This window comes from Pagrus major, chromosome 2 (genome assembly GCF_040436345.1).
Source record: "Pagrus major chromosome 2, Pma_NU_1.0".
Lineage (NCBI taxonomy): Eukaryota > Metazoa > Chordata > Actinopteri > Spariformes > Sparidae > Pagrus > Pagrus major.
Window position 1 is genome coordinate 17,599,273 of NC_133216.1, and position 20,320 is coordinate 17,619,592.

A 20,320-nucleotide genomic window follows, 5' to 3' on the forward strand; every position below is an offset into this window, starting at 1 on the left:
GTGTTGACAGTGGGTCGGCGGGCACACATTTTGTGTGTGTCTGTGTGTACTCTGCTGTGTTCCAGCTGTCTGAGTGGATAAGACTCAGCAGGGCGGACAAGCACTGCAGTGAATGTCACACACACACACACACATGCAGCATGGAATGGCTGCAGGGACTGTGCTAAAATAGGGAGTGTCTGTGAGTATTCACTCAGCAGGGGTTTGACAAGACCAAAGATCATAACCTCAGCGTGATGAGCTTTGAAAGCGAGGATGATTATGAGCAAAAATCATGAGAAATAGCGACCAAGATATATTATTAATCATATTTACTTACCTGTAGTGGAAAGATAAGCGCACACAGTGTATATCCTCAGTTTGTCCATCTTGGTTCATTCAATTTAATTTTATTATTTTGATTCCATCACATAAAATTACACATTTAACAGGTGGAGGCTTTTTATGAAACAACAGAAGACAAAAATCTGAACCTCTGCTTTATCCTGCTGAGCTGCCCTCTCGAGTGCTTCTCGTTTAAACACTTCACACAATATTTATTACTCTGTATCATTTTAGTTTGTATAATTTATAAGCCTAAAACACAAGAATTTCCGGGGACTCTCCTCCTCAGTACGAAACCAGCCACCGTCACATCTTCACCACCTTCACATCCTGGGCTTTAAACGATGAGAGCGGAAACCTCACAAAGCGCCTTCGGCCACAAAGCTCATTAAAATAGAACCTCATTACACAGAAGTTACTCTAAAAGGTGATTGCAATCACACATGTGGTGCTCTATTCAGGGCGTCAGGACATTTCCCCATACAGAAGAGAACATTCAGTAATATGCACAATGAATTCTCTTCAATCTGTGCAATAACCATCGGATGAGTTCATTAAACTCTTTTGACATTTAGCTCAAATTAACTTCAAATTCTGGATAATCTACTCTAGGCACAAGACTTTCAACCCTCCCCAATAAATATCCTATCAGTGATACAAAGAATAACAGTAAGACGCAAAAGTTAAGTGTCCAGGTTTCAAATATCCAAAATGACCATGCAGTTGTGATTGCAAACATACTGTAGCTAACGTGGCTGCAAACTGTGTGACATGTAGGGCTGTTTCCATTAATGGATGAGTGCGCCTGGGAGCAAAGTATCAGGGGGACATTTGCAACACGGAGCTTTGCTTTTGTAACATGGATGTTGCTAACTGCTGCTAACTGTAGCTGCCAGTTAGCTCAGTTTGCCATGAAGGTAGCCGGTGGGGAGTGTTGATGTTTACACCATCAACACAGGAGCTGGACTGACGGATGGAGGACGTTTTAAAGAATGATCACCAAAGCCAGGCGAGTGGCAGGACCATGACCCAAGAGAAAGAAAGAAATCAGATGGACGATTTAATTTTACAGCGGCCCTGACTAGGACTTCGACTCCAGGGATGAAGAAGACAGATTCAGGTGGGGTCAGGACAGGCGTATATTTTCTGCAAGTATTTGTTTTTGTGAAGTTATTTATTCCCACGTTTTGAACAACGTTACATGTGTGATGTTACACTGTGTAGAAATAATTTAATAAAATGTTCAGTCTCCTTGCTGGTTGTTCGACACATTCAGAATCGCTTTTGCCGCTTCATCTGCACCGACCCCACAGCCCAGAAATGTAATTAATTAAATATAAAATAATAAAATATCATAAACTTGTGAAGACTAGTCAGCTCATGACTTCTAGTCTCAAGTCGGGGAGGGGGGGAGATGTATGTGTGTGTTGACAAAACAGTGAGAGAATCCTTCAGTTTTAACAGCTGGCAGTGAAGAGATTTGTATCAGTCTGTAGAAAAATATAAAGCCACCCATCTTGAGAGTTTAGTGTCAAGCGTTAAGCAGTTAAACATAACAACTGCGTGCAAGCGTGTGGACTGTCATGATCATTTATTTGTCCTTGTGTTTTATGGCTGTGATTTATGAACACTTGAAAATATGCCATGCCCTCAGATCTTCACAGCCTCTGCACATCTGTAGTTTTGTTTAACACTTCGTAGCTGAGTGTCACAGAACAATCTGAGTCTTCACATCCCAAATCCAAACACTATCAGAAGGCATCATTGTAGTCCATTAACTTCCATTAAGCTCCCTCATCGTGTATAGGACCTCTGCCAATTGTAAATGGCATGGATATTATGGGAACACGCTGGCATTCGTTTACATGTACTGACGCTGCGGTGGCGGAAAACCCTCCCGCCTGCTCCTCCACCCAGCCCCCTCCTCCTTGCGGCGAGCTGCTTCGCTCTCTCCTCTGCAGCGAAGAAGTCTGTGGTCGCCCTGAAGAATTCCAGCAGAGCTTTGTGGCTCCAGCTGACACCACTGCTCCCAACCCCACCGCCTGGCACAGCAGCAGAGCCGACTGCACCAAACGCACCAGCGGCGCTCCCCTCGGACTGGGTGGAGAAACCACAGTGACCTCCGCGGTCAGTTAGAAGGAGGAAAAAATGTGGGTTCGTCTCAAAGAGCTCCAAGGGCACCGTGGATTGGGTGTCGCCACGGATAGGGTCATCCTGAGCGCACACGGACAGAACAGGAATAGCCACTTCGTCTACATCTCTCAGGGGTTCGTTGCGTTCCCAGTAGGCATCCCACGCACCTGAAGCACTGCTGCTAGTGCCGGGCCCGGTTGGTGCTGTAGGTCCAGTCTGACAGAACAACGACTCCTCCAGGATACGCAAGGAGCAGCTGGAAAACAGGGCGTCTGTTTGAATGGTCTCACCCAGCGCCGTCTTGTACCTATGAATATCATTTGAGCACACACACACACACACACAGTAAACAGAGACAACAAGAGAAAACCAGTAAATCAATTCTGAAGAGCTGCATGGGTCTCATATTCTCCTTGTGGCATTGATTTGAGAAACTTCACCTGGGTCACGATGTCTCTCAGAATCGATGACCTGACACTGAGCAGACCATCTGTTGCTACAGTAACTTGATTGTACCCTTAATTGTCTGTGCCTTTCCAGTAAATGATTGGTGAGTACCCACATCTGTTTTTCTTACCATCCCTAGCTGTGTCTCCACTTTGGCTTACAGAAAATCATTTTCCTTGTTTCATATGCAGCAGCTTTATGAAGCTATTCCCCAGAGTAAGCTGAAAGAAGAGAAGCTGTTTATCTCTTTCTTTTCTTTGTTTTACTCATTTTTTTTACTCATTAAATTAGCTTAAATGAATTCACCAATTTCCAAAAAGATTTGTATGCACTGCAAATCTACACCCAGAAATCTACTGTTGACCAATCTGTTGAGCTAAGTCACTAGAAAGTATTCAGCGGCAGACACATAACAAGAGGGATTAGTAGTCGGTGCTTTTAACAAACTCCCAGGTTAGCTAAACATCTTTCTGGTTAAATTTTGACCAACCCTACTTGCCGTAGTTGTACATGCATGTATTTTTCTTGTGCAAGGGGGGATTGTTGCAGACATTTCAAGTGCTCTCGCATTCGGTTTTGCTTCCAGTCTTGTTAAACCTGCTGATTTATTTGGCCTGTCAGATTTTGTTGTGTGATGTGTCTGCGCTCTCAGATTTCAGGATTTTTTTGGGTAAACGCAAGTTCAATTATTAAGAATTATCCTTTAAAAGCCTACCAAGTTCATTTGTGTCTTTCCAGTCACCGGTGATATACCCCCCCGTACCTGCTGAGACATATCTTCTGGTAGAGCACCAAAGCCCACTGCAGCGGCCAGCACAGCCCGTTCTCAAACCAGCTCTGACAGCGGAACAGAGGCGACAGGCAGACAGCCGCCGTCACATAGCTGGACGATCCACACTCCCCCAGGTAAGACAGGAGAAGGCCCGACCCGCTGCTCTCGCTCACGGCGTACAGTCTCCCCGCAGGCTGTCGGTAGCGAATGTAGCGCACGGCCTCGCGCAGGTCTGCGGGGTCTCCGAACTGCTGCAGCTTGAGGGTGGTGAGCGGGGTGCCGTTGTGGCTGCGGCGGTTGAAAACTGCCGGGAGGTAGCCATGGGACAGCGCCATTTCACACAGCTGGAGAGAGAGAGAGGGTAGACGGAAATAAATAAAAGGATGTCCAAGTCTTGATGTACATGTCTTCAAAAACGTGTTATGGATTAGGAGCTCTTTTACATTAAATACAGACCTAAATAATTTGTTTGTCCCTCTCTGAATAGGCCACATGGTGGAACTAGCGTGGCCTGGTCTCTTGGTTATAATACAACAGAATCACACGTCTCCATTTTTCCCACTAAAAATGTCTTTGCAGTTGTCACACCTGAAAATGTACAGCGCTACTTTTTATGGTATGGAAAAATAAATAACCAGCTGCTCCGGGAAGTGTGAACGCAGTAAAACTACAGGATTAAGTGTTGCTCCCTTTAATTGTGCTGCTTAAACACGATTAAGTGCACACAGAAATAATACAGAGTAGGTTGAAAAAGAACACATGAGAATCACATGCTTATAGTTTCACCTGTTTCTGATTTAAACAGTTGAAGAGCCAACTCTAGTCGGAAGGATATTCAATATTAGGCTACTTTAGTGATACAGTGTTGCACAGATGAAGAGTTATGCATCACAAGATATATACTGCCTTCACAACGTAGCCCAAACAAGAGAACATGAGTGGCAAACACGGCCGAAGAAGCCTTCTCTTGGTGGCTTCAACTTTTCAACTTGAAAATGTCTGCTTGCTTATGTCCCACAAAAATATCAAATTATTTTCCTCTGTGAATGAGTTTATCTCAGCTTTAGCCCATGACATGTCGAACAGCTGATCCAACAGTCCATATGTGACCACAACCATGTAAATGACAGATATATGAGAAGTTAATCTGTAGCTATAAGGATGATGCCACTTGTCCTGGCATTTGAGGTCACTCTCTGACACTGTTGAAGCCTTATGCACAATCTCGTTGCCTGTGGTGATGTCCATGAAGAGAAGGACTTCAGTATGGAAACCTGTGATCTCATGTCTGGCAGGAAGTCTTCCCTTTTAGTCATCTACACTGTGGGGAGAAATATTGTGTGCATTTTGATACAAATGTGACAATATTCTGTGATAACAGATTCTCATAATCTGAAAAATACTGAATATTGGATCCAACGAAGTATACATATGTGTAAATATATGTAGAGATGACTTTTTATGTTTACTTTAAAGTACATTTATTGCCAGAAAATGACTACTTGAGTACATTAAATTGCAGATATTCTTGATTTTTACTGAAGTACTATTCGTATGGGTGACTTTAATTTTAACCAAAGTAATATTTTAACACAATATCTTTACTTTTACTCATAGTCATAAACATAGGTTGTAAACTTAGCAAGACTTTTTGCTTTATTCAGCACACAAAAACATTTTTTCATACTTTAAATGCTGTGGAGAATGAAGGAGAATGATCTATCCTTAAAGTTAAGAACATCTGTGTGCAAAACTGCAAAATGCAGGGTTTGGCTCCATAAAACTGATGGGAATAACAAATCAAGCTGATTTCACACAGCAGGTATCATTGAATATGTGTCTTTTAAATTTTGTAAAAGGCTGTTCTGCTCCCCCACAAGCCTTTTCATCTTTCAGGCACAAATGATTTTCATCATTTTCCCTCACCATCTAAGGCTCTCAAGGATCTGGCTCTTCAATGCTGATGGCTCCGCTGGTTATTTATTCTCTGCATGTTTACAGTAAACTGCTTACTGGCCTTGCGACTGTTATGGTGTTTTTAAGTACGAAGAGCAGACTAAATACATAACTTCTTCTTGTACTGGAAACATAAATTCATTCACTGAATCACTGTTAGCATTGATATTATTATTATCACAGATTCTCATGTGACATATCTATTTCTATCATTACAAAAAGTACTCACCAGACATTAATCATCGTAAGCCTTAGCTTCTAAATACATAAATTGTGAACTATAAAGAACAGGAAGTTTTGATTGAGAGCAGAGCAGAAATGACAGTTTAATATATACGTTACACTGAAAAGCTCTCCAGGCAGAGGCTGTTCCAGTCAAAGCTCTGTAAATTACCTTTAGAATAAATTATACAAATCCATTACAGTGTCTGGAAACACCAGGAGAAGATTTGCCTTCCCTCTAAATGTGCGGTGTCACTCTGCTTCATCTCAACTGAGGAGGTTTTTAATGCATCAACGTTTGTGGTCACAAACACACATCCTGAGCAAATAAACTCTCAGGTTTGTATGAGTTAAATTCTGCGTACACTCTGCAGAGATGCCGGCGAGGAAGAGCTGCAGAATCACTGCATTAAATATTTACCAGCTGAGAAAGACTGCAGAAGCATTTCTGCCACTTTCTGGGCCGTCTGAATGAGAAGAGGCTTTGCTTCGTCCAGATACATGACGAGGCAGCGTCGGAGCAGAACTAATACACCGGAACATCATTCATTGAATCTTCCTTGACTAATTCCATAGATACCATTTCCAATCATTGTGATTCAAGAGGAGCTTGTTCGAGGAGGGGGAAGAGAGCAGTTGCAAGTGAATATGAATTATTGAGTTCAGTTTCATTTCCAAAGATATTGAGAGACACGATCATATATATTGTAATTTAAACTGCAAATGAGAGCCGGCGCTGAGTGATGAATGTTGCAGCTGAAATTAAATTAGGTGAACTGAGTGTAAAGGGATTTTTGTCCTGCTCATGCCAGGTTTTAATACAGCAACACTGTGTAAACTTGTGGTGACTCACTGTGTGAGTCAGCCACTACAACAGGCACAGTGAGTGCTGAGTAAGGACTGCTCACTGTTAGATACTAAACACACCTTGAGGATGGCATATAAAGGTTTTGTTAACAGTGTTATCTGGTCTGGAAAAGCTCACTCTGATCTGTTATATCATTTGTCACAAAAACCTACTTTTTGTTTGGAAGTGAAGCAGTGACACATGACCATCGAGGAAGACTTTTTGGGACAATGTGATAAATTATTAAACTGACGCGAGACAGTCGCGAGAATCAAATGTTGGCATTTTACATTTTGCAAACCACTGTTCAAGAGAGAGTGTCAACATTTGCAGGTGTGAAATCACTGGATATCAAGACAATTTCCAGCTGTGTTTGCGGAGCCAAATCCAGATGTTTTTGGCAAGATTTCAGGACAGTTTGTTTTTGTGCCTAATCCTTAGCAGACCATAAGCACAGCGTTGTCGCAACATAAAATTGAAGACTGAGCCGCAAGAAACATAAACTTGAATCATAAAGAAACATTTCAACGTATCAAACATACAGTTAAAAATATCTGTGGTTTACAGAAGCGCATATTTGCTGACATATTTTCTGCCGACTGCGATGACTGATGTCGACAGCTCAAGGGAAACACTATTCCTATTTTTTTCATATCGATGACAATGAAATATAGTAACATGATCTTTTTTATGGATCATATTTATGCAAGTTCCTGGCAGTACTTTCCCTGAAATGTTATACTGACATTGTGTGATAGATCACAGCTACTTTGCAGAAACAGTACAAGAACCCAACAGCAGCTCGTGCAGCAGTTTCCTGCCAGAGCTGATAAACTGTCAGCTCTGTGACAAATTCCTTCAGCAGCGACTCCAGACACTGGATAGCATGCCAGCTCTCATACACACATGCAAGAGGCAGCGTTTACTCCCCTCACCTTCTGTGCTGAGACAATGACAAAAAAAATAAAGATGCCCCAAGTTCAACAACATTCAATAGTGTGATCTCCATCTGCGAGTCCGCTTCTGGTTTTAAACAAACTTCAGCAGCTTCATTGGGACGTGTGACCGCACATCAAGTTAAATTAGGGATGTTATTCGATTAAAAGCCTTTTAGAGGCAACAAAGCCTCTCGTTACAATGCTCTGTCCTCTATTCAGGTCAATAGTTTGCCTAAATACTCTCCAACTGAGTGATACATGTCCAGGGAATAGATTTTCTCTAGTGAGTTAGATATATGTAAGAGTGCAGCCAGTGTTTTACAAATAAGGGAGAATATGTTTGTTTTTGTGACAATCTTGTGGAACATGATATGTTCTACCATGCAGGCTCACCCAGCATGAAAGATACATTGAATCCCTTCTAATATTTTCACTGCTCTGCTGATGAGCCATGCAAGAACATTGTTTTTAACTAAATCACGTGAACCCTAAATGTAGCTGAATAAAAAAGGCAGAGGTGGTTTCTTCAGTCTTTTGCATTGAGCAAAATCATTTTTTCTTCTGTTCTTCCATCCAGCATGCATGGCAGCAGTGCTGGAGAAGAGTGGTGAGTTAAAATATGATGACACCCTGGATACAGGGTGCTGGGAAGTCTTACAAAGGCAGGCAAAATGATGGACAGAATAAAATATATTCTGCAGTTGCAAGGCAGTTTATTCCTTTAGGCTCCATTTCAAAGTGATAAGCTTCACAACATACATTCGAAAAGGGGTGGGAAGCTGTGAATTATTAAAGATAACGCCACAGTCCCGACATTTTCTCCATGCTATAGCTCCTGTTCCACAAGCCTCCATGAAAAGATTTCCACATGGAGGGTTTATGACATTTGTCTCATGGTAAAGCTGAAACACAATACTGGGGTTTTCTGTCCATATTCTAAGGTGAATGAGTATATACTATTGTACTGGCTGTTAAAAATGATACCTTTGTCCCACGAGCCATGCTAAATCCCGATGCCTCCTGTAGGGATAAGCACTGATAATGGACACAGTCTGGGGCACAGGTTTACATTTTGCCGAATGTCTGAACCAAAATTTCTTCCCAATCCCCTTCTGTCCCCTCCACACACTTCAGCTGTTTTTTGAATGGTGCTGCAAACTTCAAAGCTTAAGATAAGCTCTTTACACACATAATCATTGTTCCATTTCAAAAACTGAGAGCCAACACCCCAAAAATAAGTCCCTGTCCTGATACTAGAGTGCACTCTGCTGTGTCGACACCAAACTGTAAAATTCACAAAGAGATAAGAGGACAGAAAACTCGATCTGAAGCTCGTTTGCGCGCTCATTGTCATTGTTCTCTGTCAAAGCTGTGACGTGATTGCAGTAAGTATTTGATCAACGGTAGCAGCAGTAGACAGATATTGGTACATTTATGCCCTGCTGATGAAGTATTACTGCTATCATTACCTCTATCAATGATCTAATCTGGACCATCAATGGTAAAACTTTCCATGACCGTCAACCCTTCATCCTATCCCACAAGGAATCTGGAAAAAGCTGCTCACTCAGCAATCAGAAAGTAAAAAAGCAACGGTCTGAAAAACAATAATTTAAGTGTTGAAGTGTAAATTACACATAATGACCAGATTGTATCATACCTCCTATCTATGAGGAATGAAAAATACTTGATCTTGTAAACGAGTGCCAAAAGCATTCTGAATGAAACACTTGTGACTGTAAGTAGGTCACAAAAGTTACAGTAAAACTGCCCACAAATCAACGTGCTCTGTCAGGAAAGTGTGACGTGCGTAAATCATATGAGGCAAGACGGCTGCAACATCTGGATGTCTGCTTCCAGGAACATTCATGGCCTTTCATCAACACGCCGCTCTGAACGGTGATCACGGGCCGCTGAAGATGGGACTCATTCCTGCATGTCTTAACACAGCTTCATCATTTGCGTGACGTCTTTTTGATGTTGAGGATAAAAAGTTGGAAGTGATCAGGAGATATGATTAATAGGGGTGTAACTATTCTCCAAATCCACAATTTGATTTTATTTAAATATTGTTTTGTAGCGCTGACAGTTATGCCATTGTTCAACTATTGCATCTGGATTTGCAAAGATCAACAGATCGTTGGTTTTATGCCGTGACATTTTCAAATACTTCTTTAAAGCAGCACTATGTAGATGCATCTGAATCATGGCAGACTGCGTGAAACAAAGGAGCATGAGACAAACTGAAGGTAAAAATATGAATGATTAAAGAAGAGATGGCTCATTCATAAATTCATGAGCTCCTGAAATGTGCTGTGTACACTTCAAAAAGAGTCTACATCCCCCTCTCTGTTTCTTCTCTGTGTCACAGATAGAGAACCATGTGTGTGTGTGCCCACGCAAACACAAGCTCTTTTTTATCTCTTCCTCACACACACACACACACACACACACACACACACACACACACACACACACACACACACACACACACACACACAAACACACACACTGGGTTATACACAGTGAATCTCAGCAGTGACAGGAGCAATCTTAATTGGTGTATATCCCTTGTGGTGCCTCAGCCTCCAGCCCTCCCAAGCGTAACTGGCTGACAGCTTCACAAATACTCTCTACTCTGATGACGCATGAGGCACAGATCTGTCTCAATATGACAATTACAAAAATACAAAAACATTTTTTTTTTTTTTTTGAGGGGGGGGCGACTTGAAGTCACCACATAGTTATAATGTTTTAACACTGTCTTCCCTCTATTTTTGTCTTCTTCTCCTCTCTTCTGTCATCCTCTGGAGTTATTCACCCCCAGATTTATGTCAAACACATTTGGTTTTGTTAGACTTCTTGCAGAGTTGTGACTTCTGACATGTTGCCGACAGTAAGCCTGTGACGGATTTCCACACAGAGCTATTAGTATGAAATGAAATGAGCTAGGACGATGCCAGGTGCCCAGAGCTCTGCGAGAGCCAACGGGCATTCATGTGGAGCCGTGCTGCACTTCCCCAGGCCCCTCGAGTCAAGCGATGCTTTGTAATCCCTCACTCAATTACCTCAGTCAGTGTATTGAAAGAGCAGTTGAAAGGCTGGTGTTGCCTCCGCATCTGCTCTTTTTTTTTTTTTTTCTTTTTTACCGCGCTGCTTTTTTCTTCAAACTGAGCTTGGCATGCCTTAAGCCAACACGATTGCATTTGCCCAAATGGCTATTGTTGATTTGCATTGGCATCTTCCCACGTCTCTTTTAAATTATTGAATGTCTGGCTTCTATTTTGACTCGTTGAATACTTGCAAATATTGTGCATGCATTAAATATGCATCTTTTTGCTTCGCTCTTCTACCCTCTGAATTTAAAAGTGATGTATTTCAGATCGAGAGGTACAGTCCTCAAGGTAACTATGTGTACCCTTTGAGGGCCAGAGTGGTACATACATGTACCAATGTTTCTAAATGTACCCTTTTTAAAAAGGTCAATTTTGTCACCTTAAATTAAGATACAAAATTGCCACCAGAGGTACAAGACTGGGCTCTTTAAGGTGCCCCAGTAACACGCTGATGTGCCCCTGAAGCTACAAATATAAACCTTCTTTTCTGACGATGAATGAGAGGACACAATACCCTCTCAAGCTGTTTTATGCTGTGACACAGATTAGAGGCACATAGCAGGAAAGTTCAGGAAACAAAGACCATTGTTAATGAAATGGATACAAATGAGTTTCTGTGAATATGTCATGATACAGAAACAACATGATGCTGTCAGTGTCTACACACATGATAGAAACTCCTGTTTCAAACCTTAATAAAGGTTGTTTGGTTTGTGGATTAGCTTAGTTTATCTCTTTGGTATATTTAAGGACTTAACCTACTGTTTTTAATGAGTTTTTATTATGAACCTCTGTAGGGGTGCATCTAATTGACAATCTTAATTGTCGATTAGCCTAATCCGTCTGTTATTTTCTTAGTTAATCAATAGTTGTCCATGAAAGTACAAACAAAAGGTCAATTATTATTTCCCAATTCCCAACATGACGTCCGGAAATGTCTTGTTTCGTCCACAACCAAAAAAGATTTAGTTTGCTGTCGTAGAAGAGTAAAGAAACCAGACAATAGTCTAATTTTAGAAGCTGGAATCAAAGAAACGTAGCTTTTTTTTTCTTTCTTAATAAATCATCATCAAAATGGCTGCCGATTAATTTAATAAATGACAGCTAATCGATCGATCACGGCAGCTCTAAACTTTTACATTTTGTGTGACTTCCTGTTCAGTTTCTTCATGAAAATGACTCATATATGGTTCAAGGTGCACTATGTAGTATAATAATAATATAATATAGGTAATAATACAAATTCAGAATTATTTCTTTGATATATCCTCAGAGGGGGAATAAGGTTCCCAGAACAGTGTTTGAGACCAGAAAGGTCCAACACAAATAAACAAAGTTCAACAGTATGAAATATTGTTGTCCATTGAGGACAGTCATGAAAATCAACCAAATGAATATCTTTCTCTTCTAAATTAAAATCCCCAAAACTACATACTGCACCTTTAATCAAGTACTACCTCCTCTACAAATTGATTATTTCATCCAAGAACGCACAGATTACCTTCAACACATTTCTGGTGATCTTCCCAAAAGAGTTGGGGATGATGAGCAGGACGGGACTGGTGGAGTGACTGGAGGTCCTGCGTCTTTTCTGGTAGGATGGCACTGCCCAGTCCAAGGCCACCAGTCCGTCATCGCTCAGCTGCAGGTTGTCCCGCACAAACTGGACCGGGCTGTCGTACGGCCAGCACGCCTCGTACACGCTTTGCAGGAAGGCGCTCGCCCTCCACGTCCAACCGACGCACGGAGAGTAATTACTGAAAGTCCTGCAGTGCTTCAGGAGATAGTTGGCCAGCGCGGACGGTTTGCAGATAAGCGCCACGGTGCGAGCTTTAACATCACCGGTCCCGGCACCCGCACAGGCCGGCTGGACACCGTCGATGTCCTTCGCTGCCTGTTGTGAAATCCCCAGTCCTTGAAGGAGCGCATCCGTCTGGCTCTCGGTGCCAAAATATTTTGAACCTGGCCATATTAAGACCACCAGGATCACAAAGCACAGAGCCGCCAGCCATTCCAGCATTGGCACGGTTGGGGAGAGCGAGACGAGCACAACGCGGAGGCTTTCCACACCTTAATCTGAAAGTTGATGATTATACATTCACGCTACAGAAAATAGTCCACGGACACATGCCTACATAGAGCCGATCTTTTGACCTGAACTGATGCTCAGCTCGGTGAAGTTTGGTGCTCCCCTCCGGTGCCAAGGCGCACCAGTCAGTCCCCTCGTCGTTGTAGGCGTGCTCGCTCAGTTATGCGTTTTTATTGTTCTAGCTCATTCCAAACCTGACTTCATCTTTCCATTTTTGCAGGCACTTTATAAAAAATTGAAGTGTAGATCCCGTCCGTGTGTGCGTCCAGCTTCAGCTGGTGCAGAAAGCGAGGCTGTGCAGGACTGCGCTCGGCCGGTGCCTCCACTCAACAGCTGGGAGCGCAGGAACTGCCCGAGAGCAGGCTGGAGGCAGGAAACGCCTCCCATCATGCCCAACCCACCCAAGAGTGAGCAGGTACCCCGTGATGATCTCTGGTGTTAATAGACTTCCCCTTAAATTACTTTCAGTACACCCAGTACAGCATCCTGAGCGTTTATTCTCTCTGCAGCTTTGCCATTAGTCTCCCTCTCTGTCACCAGAAGTGTAGTGATCATTATCACATCTTTGTGAATTTTTAAATAATCCTTAAATAATAATTGGCAATAATACATTTGGCAACATGTGCACACTGTGACCAATCATGGTTCCAAATGACTAAAGGGTGAGATAAAGTGACCTTCTATGAGCTTCAGAGGTAAAGCAATGTAACCTGTAAGGTAGCTTTTTGTTATGTAACTAAACAACTTCAGGTTTTGCTCAGTTTTGTAACTAAGTTGGAGGAAATGGTGAAAGTAGGCCAATGTGGCTCGGACCACAGACTGTGATGCACAGCAGCGCTGCAGACATCCAGTTTGTGCAGGCTTATAACGTTTATGTAATGTGATAACCTCCTCTCTGCTATTTTCCTCGCCCCCACTTCTCTTTATATCATCTGAAGCTCAAACAGAAGAAAACAGAGATTGTCGTCTACATAGGCGTCTCCCTCTCCTTGGAATTTAAAGGGTTACTTCACCAATTTTACACATATTAGTGTGTTTGCAGATCTTGGGGAGCGCTACTATGAAAAAATAGAAAAGAAGTATAAATGCTTTTGTGGCTCCACAGGAAGCTGCATGTAGTCTGACGAATCTCCTCCAGTGATGTCACTCAGTGGCTAAGTTGCATTACGGGTAATATAGGCATCAAGTTTTGAAAATGAAGGAGAATGCGTGGAATAAAAAAGGTGATACCTCTGGTTCTGATGTATTGATTTCTCTCCATAATGAGTTCAGCAGTGTTACAGGAGTGTAATGTAGACCAGTGGACTGCTTTTCAAAGCCTGGTGCCTACATTACCCACAATGCAACTTAGCCACTGAATGACATCACTGGAGGCAATTAATCAGCAGCTTCCTCTGGAGTCAAAAAAGACTTTATTCTGCTTTTTTCACATATGCATAAGAACTCCTTGATACCTGTAAACACACTTTAATGTAGAAAATTGGTGGAATTACCCTTTTAAAAGAGCAGTGGGGCTCCTTTAAGGGATAGACCAAATCACAGTGTTTGTTTACAGTAACTGCTTGTAGAAAATCCCCACATCACCAATAACCATACACACAATTACACATATTCTTCTTCCTTCTCAAAACTTGACGCCTACAATACCCACAATGCAACTTAACCACTGAGTGACATCACTAGAGGCATTTTATCAGATTACAAGCCTCCTTCCTCCTGAACCACAAAAGGCTTTATACCACTTTTTTTCACATATGCAGTAGTACTCCCCAAGACCTGTAAACACACTATAATGTGGAAAATTGGTGGATTACCCTTTAAGCAGCAGGCTTAAAAAAACATTTTCCCTCCTATTTAATCACATTATTGCCAGCTTCACATTCTGGTGCACAAGTGGCCACGTGTTGAAGCCATAGTTGTTATTTTACATGATTCAAAGATTCATGGAATATTTAATTCAGTCACAAAAACACTACAATAGGTTGATAGATTTCATGGAAAGCTGGAGTGTTTCCATCTGTTTTTGAGAGACATGTTGTTTGGTACACTCAATTAACCGATGCCATCAAATCAAAGCTCTGGAGCGAGCTGAACATAAATTGAATGCGGTGTGGACCAGTGGTGTGCACAAGCAAGAGAAAAACAAACCCGGACGGAAAGTGACAAGACAGTAGATCATTGTGTATTTGCTCCAATTCCGCCATGCCATTCCTGTGGATGAGCCAACGGAAAATGAAAACAAATGGCAAAACAGGAGATGCCCGGCCAGCGAGCAGAGAATAAAGACAAATGAGTGGATGGAAGGATCTCGGTATCACCTCAGATACACTTTAGACGCCGGAGCAGAATTGCTTCCAGCTGGTGCACCGGAGAGCCAGGTGGGGGAAGTTGTATTATGTTAATTTAGTCAGTATGCAGTCCCAGACACTGATCATGAGACACTTCCCTTTTTGTGTGTGATAACCATCTCTGTTGTTGCAGCCCTATGAAATGATACTCTCTCACTGTGTAACCTTAGGAGCTCTGCAGTGGTCTATAAAACAGTTGTCCGGACATTAAAATGTTATTTTTGTCTACTTAATTCAATTTCCTGCAAGTCTGGAAAACTTTTTATTCCCTATAAAAGACGTTTTTTTTTCAAATGTTCTGAAAATAACAATATTAGTGAAATTAGCTGCATGGCTAATAAAATTACATGTCTGGTTGAGACAGTATCACATGCGAAAGGGAGCGAAAGATCAGCAAAAACATCCTCGGGCTCAAGAAGTTCAATGATAACCCCTGTTGTTCTTGTACGATAAAAGTTGAGAGTCTGCAGTTAGTCGGAGCTCCTGGTGGAGCTGGATTTTCTTTTATAGTTATCATCTTATTGGCCTTGACATGATCAGATTTTAGTCAAATCTAGACATCAATGAAAGCACTACTGAAGCAGGCATTGTCAGGCTGAGATAAAAGGTGGACCCAAATGCAGGAGACGGCAGATCAGTTGCAGAACTTTATTTTCAAAATGAACATCAAGAACAGGTAACTAAACAGAAACGAAACACACAAACAACTCAACAAAGACTGAACTAATGGCTGGACTTAAATGCAAACTAAACTAATGAGGGAATGAGGTGCAGGTACCTGACCTTCTTCTGGCTAATGTCCGGGCAAAGGGAAACAAAGTGGATGAGGTGCGACTCAGGCTCACTCAGCAACAGGAAATCAGAGGCGGCTGTGCCCACATCTTCACAGAGACGTGGCTATTGTATTGGATGAGCGGACCTTGTTCAGAGCCGACAGAACACAAGCCTCTGGAAAAATGCGCCAAATAAGTGACTCTGATGACGACATGTCCTGTGGCTGGCCTCTACACACTACACACGTCTGTCAAGGGCTGAATCAGGCTGATACGCAGTCATCTGTCTAATATATTAATTCACACTAGACTTGTGGGTTTTTAATAGGGAGGGATCATTTAGTCTTAGAGCAAAATGTGGTCACTGATAACTACATTCTGTATCACCAGCTGTAAGTGTCAATGGAAACGTGAGGTTGCGTTGCACTTCTTTTATTGTTTTATATTAAACTTTAAGTAAAACCAATTTAGATTGCATTTTCATATCCTCTCTCACTGATCTAAGTGGTATTTGATCAGAAATAGATGTCAAAGCTCAGTGTTTGTTAAAAAGGTCTGTGAGGAATAGTAAGAGGAAAACTGTTGAAGCCATTCATAGTGATTTTGTTCTCCTTGTTCTCCTTACATGTAGGCTGCATAATATTTTCAATAAATATTAAATATATAAATAGTTTCTAAATAACCCAAAACACTAAAATGCAGGTACATTTCAGAAGCCAATGGCAAAGAAAAGGCAATACTCACTATTAGCATCAAAATATACTTTAAGTACACATTATGCAGAACGGCCAGTTTTAAGAATAGCTATAATTAGCCTATTGATGCACGATGTCTCAGCATCAGTAATGTTAGAACTGTTAAAGGCGGGGCCAGTCTCAACTACACACTGCCGGGTCGCTTAATCCATAATAATCCATATTTATTAGTTGATATTTTATATTAATATCTGAATCTGTAAAGTAACTAGTAACTTACGTTTTTAATAAAACAAGTACAATATTCTCTTATGAATTGTAATGGAGAAGAAAGTAAACATAAAATTGATTACTCAAGTAAAAGTATCCCAAAATTGTAAAGAGTAAATGTACTTAGTTACTTTCCACCACACACACACACACACACACACACACACACACACACACACACACACACACACACACACACACACACACACATTAAAATGAGCATAGTCGCATTCTAGAACGTTGCTTTGATCTTTGACTGTGAGATATCAAAGCAGTATTCCTTTAATGTGTCATGGAATGTGATCTGAAAAGTTTATAGTTGCTCTGGCAGAACAATTCACACACACTTTTCTTGAAATCGACCAGACTCGAGAGGACTTTCACACGAACAGAAGAGCGGATTTTCCCATCGGATTCGGACAAAGTTCTCGGCATCATGCTGGCACTAGGTTTCGTTTTGGGTGCTTTGGTTACTAAAGGTACCAGAAAAGTGTTTAATTACTTTGCAGAAGGGGAGGGGTGTGGACATGAGGAGAACATCCCAGAACCTACTAAGCCCACTAAGCAGGGTATTGATTCAACATCTGGCATCACTGCATCAGTGCCATGTGTTGAAAGAAAGGCAAAGAAAAGCAAAGTGGATGTTGAAGAAAGGCGTTTAAAGAAGTCAGACACTGCCAATTTAAAAATCCGTCAGCGGGGCAAAGAACCGCAGATGACCAAAAAGGACAACAACTTGGCAGCAGTCACGAACAGCGGTGCTGTGGCCGAGCAGCCGCAGAGCCATCTGACACAGTGGCAGGACGAGAGGACCGCTCTCCAGAACACCATCAAAAGACTCCAGCAAACACTGGAGGAGAAGAAGCAGGAGTGGTCCGAGAAAGAGCGCAAAATGCGCTCACGGACAGAAGAACTCGAGAGCACAATAAATGAGATGCTTGAGACAATGTCCAAGAAGAAGAAGAAAGGCTTGACGGCCAAACTTTTCAAAAGCTCTGGTTCCAAATGAAGGCCGGAACTTCAGGACAGCGTTCTTGGAGGCTCACCTGCAATATGACACTGACTTTTTGCTTGCTTGCCTTATTGGCGCATTCAGCAGCTTTAAAAAAGAAGCAAGCACTGGAGATTGAAAAGCTGCAGCTGAAAGCTAAAATGGAACAGCTTGAACTTGATACAGCTATTGCAGAGTCTAAGGCGAAGTTCAAGGTGTTTAAGGAATATGACAGTATTAAAGGAAGTACTCATAATGATGTACCACGGATGCGCTCACAAAGTAGACCTCAAGAAGAGAGTGATGGTGCTTTGCTGACCTCAAATGCTGCTGCAGGAGGACAAGAATCATATGTTCCTGGTTTGTTGGCACAGTCTTCACCAGACACAACAAAATGAACCTCGTAGCCATAGACACACTCAGGTAACAAGCACTGAAAGAGGACTGTTTGAAGTCATGCAGAAGCAAAATGCTATTGCTGAGATGCTTTTAAAGCAACAGACGAGGTCCTATAAATCCTTCATCAGGGCCTTCGAGCATGCCGTGGATAACAAAACTGACAGTTATCAGGACAAGTTGTACTACTTGGAGCAGTATACCAGCGGGGAGCCGCAGGAGCTTGTTCGTAGCTGTGAGCATATGTCACCTGACAGAGGCTACCATGAGGCCAGAAAGTTACTCCAGAGGCAATATGGTGATGAGTTGAAGATAGCAAATGCTTACATGGATAAAGCTTTGAGATGGCCTCAGGTTAAACCAGAAGATGGTAAAGCAGAGGTCCGTGAGGCAGGAAGAGGACGAGCAAGGTTTTCTCACCTAGTCGACTTCATTGATCGGCAAGCCAAAGTAGCTTTGGATCCTCTTTTTGGAGATGTTATAGAAGGTTTGCAAACCATCAAGGGTAAAGAAAAGGAGACAAAAGAGAGAAATCTCAGGAAGACCAGACAAAGAGAAAGCACATTTGCTACAGGTGTACAGGACACAACCATGGAGGCAACAGCAAGGAAAAACAGCCCTGTGAAAGGTGTTGTAACCGCCTTTCACAAACCCTGCCTGTTTTGCCAGGAGAATCATGCTCTTTCTGTCTGCAATAAAATTAAAGAGCTGACAAACACGGAACGGATAGACTTCCTGAAATCTAGAGGCCTGTGTTTTGGATGCCTTACCTTTGGGCACCTTAGTAAAACTTGCAAAAAGAGACTCAAGTGTCAGATTTGTTCCCAGTCTCATCCAGACATACTTCATGTCAAGACAGAGGATAACAGTGGTTCAGAAAAGACGGAAGAAAACAACACTGAGAACGACATAGTTTCTAGTGCCTATGTGTCGTTGGGTCAAGAGTCGTGTGAAACACTGGGGCTGGAGAAGAGGAATGTGTGCTCGCTGTTGTACCAGTTAAGCTCAAGTCTAGGAAGAGTGAGAGATATGTGGAAACATACGCCTTTATAGATCCTGGTAGTACAGCAACATTTTGCACTGAAGACATTCAGAGGAAACTAAATCTCAAAGGAAAGAGCACCCAGTTCCTTCTTGACACAATGGCTCAAGACAACTCTGATAGTCACAAGTTAATGAAGAGTGTTGTCCTTTTAGATCTTGAGGTGTGTGGTCTTGAAGAAAACACATACATTGAACTCCCAAAGGTGTTTACACACAGCCACATCCCAGTGAAGAAAGATAATACACCGCAACAGGAAGATATTGCACAATGGCAGTATCTGAAAGAAGTACGCCTGCCACGCATTAAAGCAGAAGTGGGAATGCTTATCGGTGCCAATGTCCCGAAAGCCATTGAGCCAGGGCAAGTCATAAATAGTGATGGAAAGGGACCATACGCAGTTAAGACTGCCCTGGGATGGATGATCAATGGACCTCTCAGAAGAGACGACGGCCCAAAAACAGACAGTGGTAAGCTGCACAGCTACACAGCTAATCGCATTCAAGTGAGTGAAATAGAAGAACTGTTAGTGAAACAGTACAACACAGATTTCCCAGAACGAAGCTGTGAAGAAAAAGAAAAAATGTCCTATTGAGGTTCAGAGAGCATCCAGTGGCGTTGATGGCAGATGTGGTGCTAAGGCACTTTTATGTTGATGATTGCCTTAAAGCAGTGGAAACAAGTGAGCAAGCAATCAGCCTGGTACAAGAACTCACAGCCTTATGTGCCAGGGATGGTTTCCGTCTCACCAAGTGGGTGAGTAACAGTAAGAGAGTCTTGGCGTCTATTCCAGACAAACCTGAAGTTAAAGATCTGGACATGAGCCACAGTACCCTCCCAATGGAGTGTGCACTTGGTGTGCAATGGTGCACAGAAACTGACAAGTTCAGCTTCCAGATAAACATGCAAAACAAGCCTGTCACCAGACGTGGCATCCTGTTCACAGTAAGTTCTGTCTTTG

The 20,320-nt window shown here is 42.2% G+C and overlaps 1 protein-coding gene across 1 annotated transcript; it reads right to left on the bottom strand.

Annotated features, from left to right (window-relative positions):
• Positions 1–372: 372 nt before the first annotated feature.
• On the bottom strand, positions 373–13,120 carry abhd15a (abhydrolase domain containing 15a). Its single transcript, XM_073480894.1, has 3 exons — positions 12,257–13,120; positions 3,668–4,020; positions 373–2,764 (listed from the first exon to the last, which is right to left on the bottom strand). Exons 1-3 carry the CDS (start codon positions 12,773–12,775, stop codon positions 2,119–2,121), a joined length of 1,518 nt encoding a protein of 505 aa, XP_073336995.1. The 5' UTR covers positions 12,776–13,120; the 3' UTR covers positions 373–2,118.
• Between the last annotated feature and the right edge of the window lie 7,200 nt (positions 13,121–20,320).

Coding starts and splice junctions, on each gene's coding strand:
- abhd15a (XM_073480894.1), bottom strand. CDS start 12,775: ATGCTGGAATGGCTGGCGGCTCTGTGCTTTGTGATCCTGGTGGTCTTA. Junction 4,021..12,256: donor TCACCAGAAATGTGTTGAAG/GTAATCTGTGCG, acceptor CTCTCTCTCCAG/CTGTGTGAAATGGCGCTGTC. Junction 2,765..3,667: donor CAGAAGATATGTCTCAGCAG/GTACGGGGGGGT, acceptor TGATATTCATAG/GTACAAGACGGCGCTGGGTG.